The 15,254-nt window shown below is 29.5% G+C and overlaps 1 protein-coding gene across 3 annotated transcripts in view; it reads right to left on the bottom strand.

Moving 5' to 3' along the window:
* LOC132729238 (transmembrane protein 272-like) overlaps positions 1 to 15,254 on the bottom strand; it is a 32,156-nt gene that overhangs the window by 8,126 nt on the left and 8,776 nt on the right. The window contains exon 1 of one of the 3 annotated variants that reach the window (XM_060714959.1): positions 6,609 to 6,908. The exons of 1 other annotated variant lie outside the window; for it this stretch is intronic. In XM_060714959.1, coding sequence (XP_060570942.1) covers positions 6,609 to 6,698 — 90 coding nt within the window. In that variant the 5' untranslated portion in view covers positions 6,699 to 6,908. Of the gene's footprint in view, positions 1 to 3,128; positions 3,360 to 6,608; positions 6,909 to 15,254 lie in introns of those variants that run through there. One more of the 3 variants, XM_060714958.1, reaches the window with a different exon arrangement.

Raw genomic sequence — 15,254 nt, 5'->3', positions numbered from 1 at the left:
AATGATAAATGAAGAAAAGATGAAAATAATGCCCTTTTGATACACAACATCATAAATAATAAGAAATAAATATTCCATGAGTTATAATGCTTTTATTTTGGGAGGCTTAGTGATGGTAAGTGACTACTATTGTACGTACTTTTAGTGGAAGTTGACCTCTCTCAAATAGAGAAAAAAAGAATCCCTAAAGAAAGCGCAACACGGCAAAATTGAAAATGTTGCAGACTCAGTTTGATTGAATCTGTTCAAGTTGTCATACACATCCATATTACATGTGTCTAGTAATTTTAAGATCAGGGAATACAACACTAAATATAGGTATTTTCTGTAGAGGTTATCAGGACAATTTCAGAGCAGTGTAATGAGGCAGAAGGATGATGATGATGACGATGATGATGATGATGATGATGATGAACAGGAAGAATGAAAATGAGCTTGTGGAAGACTAATATTATTCATTAATTATGTTCGTGCTCTGTATTTTGTTTGTGATATTTACATACATCAATGTGTGTCAAGGTAACGGGTATATGTTACAAATAATGATCATATTTATTATATATCTTTGATGTACATGCATAGATTTTGTTATATATAAAATTATAGTTTTGATAAATTCTACGATATTAAGAGATTTCATTCTACCTACATGTATATGTCTATATGAAAACTGTAGCATAATTCTTTGATTAACACTATTGTGCATTTATAATATGGACGTGATTTGTTCAAACTGTTAAGTATTTTTAAAGAAATGTATGCACTGGAATTCTAAATTAGTATGACATAAACGATTTCATGGAAAGAGCACAAATGTTTAAGGGACAAAATATATTTTAGTTTTTAAACGTATTTATTTGTTTAAACACAATTTGTGATATTATTTCTCGCAACCTATATGTAATCAGTACTAATCACTTTCGAGGCCACTAACAGACTCTTTTTAGTACTGGTCTCATATGAGGCAACATGGTCGTGACTCGAGAAGGGCTTTTAACGCACGATCTTTGATCTTCGGTCTGAGCGGCAGACTCTCTAATCACTAGGTCAACGCGCCTTTTATAAATTATTCTCTTTCCTTCAAATCAATTAACCCTTTACTGTCTTCAAACGTTGATATATCAAAATCATCATTTTGCTCACATTCTTGTAAAAAATTGTTGAAAAAAACTTTCTCTTTATACGCTATATATACATATACCCAATATGAACATTTTGAATGTTTAATTATTTCCTGTAGACTAATTATGTATAACTATCAATTAATCATGTAAGTGTTGGAGATGACATTTTCCTCTATTTCCTGTCACCACATTAACACATTGCACTGATGTACAGATGAAAACAAAACGCCATATATACGAACGGTATTCTATTATACTCGTGAACTTTTTTTATAAGTATTATATTTACTTAAAAAGCGTTTGACTTAAACATTAGACTGTTGGATTTGTAAAATGGACTAGTCCAGATTTTCTTTTTTTTTCTTTCTTTTCTTTCCTTTATCAATTTGGGTGATATAAAAATAATAATTTGATATTGGTCAGCAAACAGCAAAGAATCATTTCAGACCAGTAGGAAGTGCCTGCTGATCTGGCTTTAACCTAGTAACAAAGGCTAATTATCACCGGCTCCAGCAAGTTAATGGCTATTTATGTACGAGCGTAGTTAAAACTCATATGGAAGAAGTGTAACTTTTTTTCAGAAACATATGCGTTGATTAAAGTTCTAAAGTTAAAAAATGTTTCAAAGGAAAAGTCAAGACTTATTGATTATTGAAGTACATCTGGAAATGATCACTGACCTTCTGAATGAGTATGGCGTCTCTTCAGAAAACAAATTGTTAGTCTTATTATAAGTTATTCTTTAAACTTGGTAATAAACTATATTATTTTACGGAAAGACTATGAAAAATATGTTGGAATTGAACTGAGAATACATCATGTACATGTATTCACCAGAAAGTGAACTTTACGGCATATCATACTTGATAAATAGTATTATAGTAAATCAAATAAAAACAAAACAAACTACTGTTCAGTAGTGAAATGCACCCCAAGCATGGAATAAAATGTAACCACTAAATATAAGTCTAACACAACTAAATATAAGTCTAACACAACTAAATATAAGTCTAACACAACTAAATATAAGTCTAACACAACTAGATATAAGTCTAACACAACTAAATATAAGTCTAACACAACTAAATATAAGTCTAAAATCAAATTTACTCATTAAAACGAGAAAAAAAATTCGTATGCGCAGTAGCTCTTTGCGTTCTTATTTTGATGTCTTGATGATGAAATATCAATATTTATCAACGCCTGTTTTAAGAAATATCAAAATACAAAAAAGGTTACATGTTACGTTCGGAAGCTAAAACTTTTAAATATGACATATTGTTTTTAGAATTGAAAAGATATATTTATTTGTCAAAGAGAAAAAACGTTTTACCTACATATATTGGTTTTGTAAATAGTTTAAAATCAGCATGACTATCTAAATAAATACAAATTTGACAGATGGTGAAAATAAAGGATGGGCAATTATTAGATCCTTAATTGTTTAAACTACACTTAATATGTGAAACAGAACTTAACTGAACCGCGTAACAAATTAATTGTTTAATAATTAGTAGTAATTTTTTATTTATTAATGTTTTTGAAAAATAGATGTGTTTATTGTATGTATGTTTATATTTATGTACATGTATATACTGTATGTGTGTTTGATAATATTTACATTAACATAATTACATGTATTATGTTAAAAAAACTACCAAAAGGCTTGTTTGTTTGTTTAGTTGACTTCTTGCAGGACAATATATTTCTTTCAATAATTTGTCCATTACTAAATTTAAGGACAGCCAACTGGTTCAGACTATTGGGGTGCAGGCATTTCTAATTCTATACAGAACAGTGTCGCTGTATAAACTCTCTTTTTCATTAATAGCACAATATCATTTTCTATTATTTTGCAATAAAATGAATAAAGCTAAACTCCAAAATGCAATAATAATTCATAAACATACCTATAAATGTTTAGATTGATATTTTATTTAGTTTCATTTGATTTACATTTTTACAGTTATTATATTAATATCACAATGCGTATATGCAATTTACCTCTCCGGTGTCGTTGAAATTGTAAAGTATTTCTTTCGATTCTGAATAAGAAGGTCCTTTAAACGACCTTTTAAGTCTACAGTGAGAGATATCCATATTGCGTTATATACACTTTGACTATTTAACGAAAATATCTGATTTCAAATCCAAAACATTTTTCACTTCCCTATCTCCTTAACATGCAGAATTAAGTTCATTATTCGCACTATAATTCGCAATGCAATAATGGTACTTCAACTTCAAGTCATGATCTTGCATTTCCGCGCAAAGCATGGTTAGTCACAAAACATAAATTGGTTATAAATAATCTTAATTGTCTATATCTTCATTGTAGGAGAAAACAATATCATTTATTACCAGCTTCTAGTCTATCAGCATTCGCTCCATGCAAATGGTCATATCAATAATTCAGTGCTATATTACAAAGACAAATGGGCACATAACATCTTTCTATAAAGGACAATTTGCTTTGGCAAAACGTGTGAGAAAATCAAAGCGACTGATAATGTTTCTGTATGGTTTAGCTGGTAAGATGATTGTCATTTTGTTGAAAATCATCATCGCCGGTTACTCTACATAATGTTGTATTTACGGAATATATAGCATGAGCACGGACTTTAATATGCTGTTAATGTCTATGACGCGGGAAACATGATTTTTTCAAATATACGATATTTATATAAATGAACGAATGATTTATTACTTATTTCAATTTATACTATCTTATGATCTCTCAAATTTAATTTCCTTCGATTTTATAAGTCTAAGGAATTCCGAACGTCTTTTTGGCAACCAAAGGCAATCTGATGCCGAGCTTTCTTCCTATAAAATTAATAGGGACAAACAGATATATAAGAAGAATATCCATTGGTCATTTTACAATTAAAAATCTAAAATCTAGACATCTCAATGACCATTCTAAAATTAGTGAAATAATAAAAACGATCTTTTGTAATTTAATACTAATTCAAGTTAAAACAGGGGGAAAAATCTGCTTTAAAGAGACATAAATATTGTTATATTATTCAATTTTCAAATTTGCTAACAAGCTCTTCAGTAATACAGAATTTGTAAAAGTAATTACAGCCATTGTAAATTAAGCATTGCTAACACTTCTCCATATTTATAAAACTCAGGGATAACCCGCACAAGTTCAACATCGGCCAAGTATCTCTTTTAATGATATTCTTGTTTAAATTCCCACAGGAAAATTGGTTCATATTCGCTCCAGCGTTCGAAAAAATATGAACTCTCAAGAATTCTTCACCATGACAACCGTTTTCATGTTCAAGATTTTCATATTTCATTTGATACTTTAAAACATGATATCATGTATCATGTATTAATATATGGTATTGAAAATTTAATTCAGTTCTGCACACGTCGAATAACGAAGTGTTATAAATTGTGTTTAAATTTTAAATTTATTAATATAAATAAATTTATATATAAACCATACTCCGCCCATATTCACAAGACAAAACATGAAATAACATTTACCATGCTCTTAAACCATTATTCAAATGTTTACCATTCCTAAGAGTGAATAATTTTTTTCCCTTTTTCAATTGCCTTTAATGAAAAAATCAAAAAAATTCTACAAACCATCAATTTTTCTTCAAAATTAAATGTTATGCCATGTTTTAACATGGAAAAACGCGATTTTGGGTAATTTCAGGTATTTTCATCATTTTCTGTTAATGAAAAAATTAAAAAAATTCTACAAAACATCAGTTTTTCTTCAAAATTATATGTGAGGCCATGTTTTAACATGGAAATCGCGATTTGGGGTAATTTCAGGTATTTTCATCATTTTCTGTTAACTTATTACCTGATATACACGCATGTTAATGCCTCCCCCCCATATTTGTTGTCTCAAATGGTGAAAAAATGCCTTATTTAGGCCCTTGTTTTTGTTTGAGAAATGTTGCTCAAAAAAGTGACCACTTTTTCGGCGCTGCCCCGATCCAAAAGAAAAGATCAGGGGGTTGCCAGAAGGGGGGAGTGCCCCCTTCGGTTTGGGGGGTTTAAAGGGGGCGGTAGTGCCCCTCATCGCCAAAAAAATCAAAAATCAATTTGGATGGAAAAATCAACGCAAAAATGTGATTTTTGGCAATTTTGAGATGTCCCCTCGTTGCCATGGTAACAGGAAATTTAAGACTGAGCATTTCGTTACAAAGGCAATGGTCCAGTCAACATTTGTGCCCAGTTTGATTAATATTGAAGCAGTTTCTTTAGTTTTATAGCAATTTGAACTTGTAACGGGAGACTTTTTAATGAAAACAGCCATTTTTCACAAAATGCTCATGAAGTAATGGGTTAAGCAAAGCTTTGATATGGCTGAATATCTAACATTGATTTTAAATAAAAATATAGACATGTAATTTCTAAAATAAGACTAAGGTAGGTAAGGAAAATTATCTGTGTACATTATGTATACAACCAACAATGGAAGACGAATTTCATTTCATATTACAGTGTCCTGTATATATTCACATTTGAATAGGTACGTAGGTAAAAACAAGACCAAATATGGTAAACCTCATCTACTTATAATCGTCTGGTTATATGAATCTTTCACATGCAAAATATTTTATTATAGCATTTGAAGAAAGAACGCCTCTTTAAAAGACTAACTAGATATATCAAATACTTATTTGATACCGACTCAATAACATGTATATTAATAAATATAACTTGAATGTTAGTATAGAATATATCTGCAAATTAAGTCAAACATAAAGAAAGTAGGAAAGTTAAAATGAATATTTTAAAGTCTTAATTTTGTTCAACATATTACGAGGAAATAATTTGAGGTTGGCCCTGTGTAACAATATTTAGTGCATGAAGTTAGGTCCTGTCCAATAGAATTGCGGTATTTCAAATGAATCATAACACATTTACTTTGGTTAATCGACTTAATTTAATCAGTCTAGTAAATCGACAGTTTTATATCGAACAATATCAAATACTAAATTGGCTAGTGATTATAAGAAAGCATTTGAACCGTTCTTGACCAATTTTATTTTGTACTTGCTTACTAATAAACACTAACCTATACTTAAAGCAAAGCAACTATAGTTAAAGGTTGCGCGTATTTTACGATGCTGACGAACAATACTAAACTAGGTAATGTTCTTCTTGAAATATCTTTTTCAGCTTATTCACGAATCTTGATTTCTGTTGTGCATGTACATGCTTATATATCTCTAAAAATAAACTAGTCTTGAAAGAAATGAAATTCTACGAAAACAACCACCCCTTTATAAAATTGCTAATTGTGTGAAGTATCAAAATGAAAAAAACACAACATAAAAATGTTGTTGTTTTTGAACAAACACTAAATATAGTAAAATATAGTCGCATCGTTTCGTTAATAATGATTTTTTTCGTCATGAGTACAAGGCACACTGAATCTTACTTTATAAGATTTAATTAACAATATTTTCCTTATAACAATTTTTTATACTTATACAGTACCTCTTCAGTATCATTTGAATGGCAGAGTATTTCCGTCGATTCAGAATGTCCTTTGCACGACCCTTTAAATGTAAAATGAGCTAGCGTCATAACGCGACAGTTCCCTTTTGAGCATATCCTGTAGTAATATATTTTTATAAACACACATTGTCTCTCATTTTTCTATTAATCAAACATCCATATTCCACTGTTCACAAAAGTCAGTCAGTTATAGAATGAATTCTTTAAAGTTCAACAATCACAACCAAATAACATGTACTTCTAGTCTACCACAACTCTCTCTCTCTCTCTGTGGAACAATCATTCATATAAATTATTCACAGCTGTGTTGAACGCAAAGACAAATGAGCGCGAAGTTTCTTTCTTAATACGGAAAAATCGTCTGCAGACAAATTCAGTGAATTAATCAGAGTAATACTTAGCTAATACGCGTATGAATATAACAAAGCTACTGATAATGAATCAATATTTCCTAGAGTAAAATGAGGAAGAACTTAATATATAATTATTATCTTAAAGAAATTCATGAAACAGTTTATCTTTTCTGTAGAAAACAAATGTTTTGGAAATTGGAAATCGATTTTTTAAAATTCAAATATATTTTTTTTTCATTAAATGTATTTTTTAAATTTATTTATCTATCTATTTGGTTGATACTGAATTCATATTAGTTCGATTGTGTAGGAAGCTATAAGCTTATAGACACACTTTCGAATCCGTTCATGGAACAAACCAGTACTGAGCAATGAGTGTAACGTTTCTTGTTCAAGGAAACAACGACTTGCCTCTGAAGTGATTTGCACCCATGCGGCTAGCGATCATTAGATTACTAGTCCAGTGCGTTAACCACTCGGCCATGTCACCACTTTATCTCTATCTATTAATTTATTTATTAATATTTGCTTAATTTTTCTTCTTTACTTAAAGAGTTGCCAATTTTCTTTAAATATGGCCCATTTTATTTTGATTCTCCCTACTTGAACCGAATGAACTGTACACAATGGTTATATGAAATTCCACGAACTTTTCTATTGTGACTAGAGATAAAAAAATAACAAAAAAATAAATTCGAGGACAGAAATTATCAATAACGAGGTCAACCCCCATATTTTTCTTCGCTTTAAATGTTTTTGGGATCATAATCTAGAGTATTTTCGCAAAGTTTTAATAAATTCTATCTGTTATAAGTCTATATATAACCAAAGCACACGTCCTTTAAATTCTCAGGCAAAGGAGTAGTCTCGTGTATTGTATATTGCAAAACTTCATTTCATATCATATCATTGATTGTCATGCCATTAAAATTTCTTGAGTTTTTTTTTCTTAACATTTTCCTGAGCGTTCATTAGTTTAGCTCGTTCTTGCGTATATATTCACAGCGATTCATTTTCTTAAACATTAACTACTCTTATATCTCATTTACCATGACAACAGTGTCTACGACTCATTTTAACAATTTATTTGATATAGTAGAAATTACATAACTTGTCACGTGCTGAGATTTGAGGACATATCAATCTTCCCAATATTTTTATTGACCTTCCGGTTACAAGAAAAATTCAACAAACCGAGTCTGCAATTTTGTTTTAATAGATCTCAAGGGATCTCCTTTTTCCAGATTTTTATAAATGATATATTAATTCCTTACACGAAATGGTATATACATGAACTTCAAAACAGGGATTTCCATTTAAAACACATTGATATACAAATGTATATTACTTAAATTGTACATGTATAAAGTGTATAAAGCTTAACAACACGTATTTACATTATAACTTTAGTTGCATTGAATGTATGCTTAGTCTACGTGATGACTAAATTTAGCTTATTTTTACATCATATTGTTTTTTGTTTTTTTTTCTGAAAAATTCAATTTCAGGTGCAAGCCGTTGTTTCTGTGAGGAAGAAACATTACACTCATTGTTTAGTACTGGTAGGTTCCAGGAACGAATTTGAGAGTGTCTTAACCAACACAATCGAACTAAAATAAATCAATATACACTTAACTAAAATTACTTTCGGTATTGTTGATAATATCAAATATTGAAATTTTATTGCAGTTTCTAAAACGCAAATATTTTAAATACTTTTTAGGAAAATATAAAAGGTTGATATAATTGCATAAATGTGATATAATCGCATAAATGTTTCGCATTTAATTAACATTTTAATAATTACTGCAATATATTGTAAAATTGATGTTAAGGATAAAGAGATATATGCGAATGAATATAAAACCAAGTAAAAAGTGAATGCATGCGTTGATTTCCATTTGAATTGACGAAATCCTGTCTCAAACCAATAAAACTGATTTTATGGTACGTGTGAATAGTATTTATATTTGTTTCCAGTTAACACAAAAACAGTGTTGATATATTTTATCTGAAATTTAGTATTTTCATGAATTTCCAGAAGCAGACTTTATAAATTTTTTATTCCCGATACATTTGTCCATCTATCCTGCACATTTATTTCGTGAAAACAAACATATGGAGCAGAATATTTCACTGTAAACCAATTGTAATGTTAAATGTTCCATTCATTTTCTATTGTAGAGAGTTTTCTACGTTATAATCTTTAAATGGAATAATCGTTCATATATATTATTCATTACTTACAAATGTTTTATCTGAATACAGCACGTGAAGTTAATGTGTTTTTTATTCTCGGATTACCGAGCCACTGTTAACTTTCTGACAAACCAAGAGGCAAAATGTATTTGATAAAAGTATACAGTATTCATGTACTGTGAAAAGGCTAAATGTTGTTTGTTGACCCTGTAGTTATAGTTAACAACATCAAAATGAATTTTGATTATTGAAACAAATACTACATGATAATTGCCTACTTTTTGCAACTGCTCATTTGCTTTCTTGAGTCTTCTTTACGAAATGTTTACCATTAAGTTTTGTAAAACTGGTCTCAATATACTTTCACAATATAAATCCATGACAACATTTATATAGAGATATATTTATGTAATATGTAAATCTGTTACACTAGACAGCGTATCATATAGCATGCGCTATAATTTAGTATTGAAAATTAAACTTGACTTCTTCCCTATAGTAATATTACACTGCATCATATATTTTCCTGCATTATTTATAAAACATTGATTAAATAGGTTCATATTACTGACAAATGAATCCCGATAGGAAATGGTATACTCCTTTTACTTAATGCTAAATTTGTTATAAATACATCAGAAAAAATGGCATGAACAAATCTTTAATCTACGATAATGATGAGTTCAAACGTCTGTAAATTACTTTTTATCAAAATGGTTGAAAGGATTTTGATTTTAATGGTAAATTTTATATAAGAGTTGTTTGCGTTTTTTGTTTCTTTTTGTTGTGTGTGTGTGTGTGTGTGTTGGGGGGGAGGGGTGTTGTTGGTTTTTGTTTTCTTTGCTTGGATTTTTGTTTTTAATAAATAAATGCATTGATCATTTTTAACAGAAGGTATACAGTGAAATATCAATTATATCACACTAGTGAATTATATCAGCTTTGATCGATGAGATTAATATAGCATGTATATATATATTTTTATTTTATCCAGATATTTACATTACGGAAAAAATGTATACTAAAACGTAGGTTAAAATTGTTTGTTATCATGACCTGCCCCTATGTCATAGGCGTTATAAAGATATAGAGGATATTTGTTTGTTTGTGTGTAAGATGAAATTTTATTTCATCGAGTGGGCTTTAAAAACAGTATTCTCACGAGTGGCGTAGCCACGAGTGAGAATACTGTTTTTAAAGTTCACGAGATGAAATAAAATTACATCTTACACAACAAACAAACAAATTTTCTTTTTATTTTATGCTAAAAAACAAGTTTAAACGAAATTTCCATAATATTAACATAAATATTAAAATCTGTTTCCCCATTGAGAGCCCCATTTCGTGCGAATTTCTCATTAAAAACAAGAAGTCTTGAGCTGAAAAATAAGTCCGACAATCAAGATTAAATGACAGTGATATTATTTATTTTGTTTAAAAGATATGAATGATCGCTTGTTTTAATAATAAAAACAAACAATTCGTGTAGGAGAAAATTCCAACCATCCATCCATATTTCTGTTACTTACTGCGAATTTATATTAGACCTGGCTTTGTTAAATGTAAGCGGCAGCCATTTTTTAAAGTTGTGTATTTCACGGGAGGAAAATAATTGTGTTTGATTCAGAGGGATATCATTTGGAATTGTTAGTCATACACTTTTTTAAAAGAAAGAAAACATATTTGAGGATTGAAACAGACAAAAAATAAGTGTTGACAGATGTGAAAACATGAAAAAAGCAGCTATGAAAATGGAAGACTTGGAACTTGCTCGAACGCTGGGTGGTTTACTTGTTCTACGAGCTGTAGCTGTCATTGCTTTTCAATTTTTCATAAAGCATACGGCAGTTATTACTCGTAGGATACTTTAATATGCCCAAATGTCATCAAGAGCAGTTTGCATGTGGAAGGAATGTATTTTTCAGACTGTAAAAATGAAACAATAAATTTAGAGACGAAATTTGGTGATTGGAATTTGAATGAATAGAAGTAAGTTTTCTACTTTTTATTACTTTTGACGTTTAAGGTATTTATCAATTTCAGCTTTGATTTTTCTTTAAACAGCCTGACATTGTCAGAATTGTCAGCAAAAATAAAATTGAGGTACCACATGGGGAAAATCTTAAAAAAGTAGTTTCGTCATTGAAAAAAGTGAAATTATATTTTGATAATTTTCACTGTGAAATTACCAAATATAATTTTCACGGATAAATCAGTAATCCACTGAAAAGCATAAAATAAAAAGTGATATCGACAACCTTATTGACAATATTTTGTTCTGGGACATTTTATTCTGTTTATGTACAATATCCATGTGTGTTAAATAATAGAAACATTCTAATATGAGTATGATGTAATAATTTTTTTGAACAAAATCCTTTTTTTGTTATACGCTATATATTCATATCCCCATATGAACATTTTGAATGCCAAATTATTCCCTGTAGACTAATTATGTTTATTTCATGCTTTCCAGTGTTTTATTGTAATATATCAGATGCTTATATTCTGATAAACCACTAGTGAAATTTATAAAATATAATTTTCACTGTAGCCGGACTATATCTGAATGCGGATGAAAAGAGAATCATAACTAAATGGAATAACAGGCAGAAATAAATGCTGTCATGCGTAAATGTTGCTTCTTTAAGAAAAGAAAGTCGATGTCACCATACATCATGTTAAAAATGTAACAAAATTAGAGAAATTTAACAGAACTATATTTCAAAATTGATGATGTGACGTCATGACGTGATGACGTCACAAAGGAGAATGCGCGACGTTACGCGGCAAAATCAGTAAAAAATACTAAAAATCACTTAAAAAGCATGAAATAAAAAGAAAATTTATTTGTTTTACATATAAGATTGAAATATATTTCATTCGTGAACACCAGCTATTATATTTTCACTCGTGGCTACGCCACTCGTGAAAATATTGCATCTGGTGTTCACTCAGTGAAATTATATTTCAATCTTACATGCAAAACAAACAAATATCCTCTATATAACAATCAATTCATCTTGCCTTTGTTGAAGATGACATGTTCCTCTTTTTCCTGTCACCGCCTTAACACATTGCACTGATGAAACAAAACGCCAAATATACGAACTGAATATTTTGTTATATATACTCTTTTTTAAAAAAAATGTAATATTTATCTCAAAATCCTTTGAATTAAGCCTTAAGCTGATGAATTGGTAAAATGGACTTGTCCAGATTTTCATTTTTGGAACTGTCCATTATCAATTTGGGTGATATAAAGATAACAATTTGATATTGGTCAGCAAACTGCAAAGAGTCATTTCAGACTGACTACACGGAAGTGCATGCTGGCAAGGCTTTGAACTAGTGACAACGTTTAACTATTTACGGTTCAATCAATTAAATTTTTAATTATGTAGATATAATTCAACTTGTGTTTTTTTCCATTAATATTTGCATTGATTAAAACTCTAAGATTAAAAATTGTTTCAAATGAAAAGTCAAGACTTATTGATTATTGAAGTAAATCTGCAAATTATCACTGGTCTGCTGAAATGAGTTAGTATGGCGTCTCTTCAGAAAACAAATTGATACACGTCATGTAAGTCTAATTATAAGATATTATTTAAATTAAAATATATTATATATTATTTTAAGGATAAGCTATGGAAAAAGGTCTTTAAATCTACGGCATATTATACATGTACTTGTTTGATAAACAGTATCAAAGTAAATAAAATGAAAACAAAACCACTGCTTATTATTGAGATGCATCCTCCCTAGCATATAAAGAATAAACTGTAACAAATAAATATAAGTATAACACCAAATTAACTCATTAAAACGAAAAATTAAACATACATATGCTCAGTGGCTCTTGGTTATCTTATTTTGCGATTGTTCAAGTCTTGATAATAAAATACAGATATTTATCAACGTCTGTATTAAGGTATTTTTGTTTGTTTGTTTAGTTAATTTCGTGTAAGACATAATTTTTCCCGCCATTATTTGTGATTTGTTCTTTACTAAATTAAGAAAACCTCAACAGTTTAGACAATATGGGTGAGCAGGTAGGTTTGTCTCTAAATTGAATGCATATGTAAAAGCAGTGTCGCTGTGTATAAACCCTCTTTTTTTCATTATTAGCACAATATCATTTCCTATTATTTTGCAATAAAATGAATAATGCTAATCTCCAAGTACAATAATAATTCAAAAACATGCATATAAAATGTCAAATTGATATTTACTTTCATTTGATTGTTTAACATTTTTAGAGTTATTATATTATTATCACAATGCGTATATGCAATTTACCTCTCCGGTGTCGTTGATATTGTAAAGTATTTCTTTCGATTCTGAATAAGAAGGTCCTTTAAACGACCTTTTAAGTCTAAAGTGAGAGATATCCATATTGCGTTATATACACTTTGACTATTTAACGAAAATATCTGTTTTCAAATCCAAAACATTTTTCACTTCCCTATCTCCTTAACATGCAGAATTAAGTTCATTATTCGCACTATAATTCGCAATGCAATAATCTTACTTCAACTTCAAGTTATGATCTCATCATTCCGCGCAAAGCATGGTTAGTTACAAAACATTAACTGGTTATAAATAATCTTAGTTGTCTATATCTTCATTGTAGGAGAAAACAATATCATTTATTTTCAGCTTCTAGTCTATCAGCATTCGCTCTATGCAAATGGTCATATCAATAATTCAGTGCTATGTTACAAGCAAAGACAAATGGGCTCATAATATCTTTCTATAAAAGTGAATTTGCTTCGGCAAAACGTGTGAGAAAATCAAAGTGACTGATAATCTTTCTGTATGGTTTTAGCTGGTAAAATGATTGTCATTGTTTTGGAAACCATCATCACCGGTTACTCTACATAATGTACTTACGGAATATTTAATGCGAGCACGGACTTTATTATGTTGTTAAAGTCCATGACGCGGGTAACCGTGGATTGGAAAGCACATAATGTTTTTCAAATAGTCGACGTTTATATAAATGAGTAAACAATTCATTACTGATTTCAAATCATACTATCTTATGATTTCTAAAATTTTATTTCTCTCGATTTTATAAGTCTTAGGAAATCCGAACATTTTTTTGGCGACCAAAGGCAATCTGATGCCGAGTTAACATTCTATAAAATTCACAGGGACGGACAGAATATAAAAAGAATTTCCATTGGTCATTTTAGTATTAAAGTCTGAAATCTAGGCATCTCAATGGCTATTCTCAAAAAACAAAAAACAAAAATAAAAAAATAATAAGGAACTTTCTGAACGTATACACGTCTAAAATCTTAAATAATCTAAAGGTTTTCTGAAATAAAGTTTCTAGCTAAAGTGATATTATGCCCATCCTAGTTTAAATGGTCAGTGGAGAGGTAAAAACATAATAATAACTTGACATTTTGCCATAATTATGGCCAATTTATATTTTTCAATGAAAAGATACTCAATAATCCAAGTGTCTATAATATCGTTCAGAATTTTTTGGTAATGCTCAATTCTTTAAAAGGAGTTGGGTTTTAAATTGTATCATAAACAATTTTCATGGTCAGTTCTGAGACATTCACAATAGTAGTTGGCTATCTCTTGAATTATACAAGTAATTCAACTATACTAAAAACATGGAAAACTTCTGCTTTAAAGAGACATAAATATTATCTTTATTATCACATTACACTGTATTCTATTTTTTCAAATTTACTTCAGTAATACAGAATTTGTAAAAGTAATTGCAGCCATTGTTAATTAAGCATTGCTTACACTTCTCCATATTTATAGAATTCAGGGATAACCCGTGTAAGTTAAACATCGGCCAAGTATCTCTTTGAATGTTATTTCTTGTTTAAATCCCCATAGGAAAATTGGTTCATATTCGCTCCAGCGTTAGAAAAAATATGAACTCTCAAGAATTCTTCACCATGACAACAGTTTTCATGTTCAAAATTTTCATATTTCATTTGATACTCTGAAACATGATATCATGTATCAATATATGGTATTGAAAATTTAATTAAGTTCTGCTCAGGTCGAATATTACGAAGTGTTATATATTTTGTTT

The sequence above is a fragment of the Ruditapes philippinarum genome, unplaced genomic scaffold (assembly GCF_026571515.1).
Source record: "Ruditapes philippinarum isolate M1 unplaced genomic scaffold, ASM2657151v2 ctg5737_1_1_1_1, whole genome shotgun sequence".
Lineage (NCBI taxonomy): Eukaryota > Metazoa > Mollusca > Bivalvia > Venerida > Veneridae > Ruditapes > Ruditapes philippinarum.
Note: the sequence above shows the minus strand (reverse complement) of the source record. Positions and strands in the feature narration are given on the sequence as shown.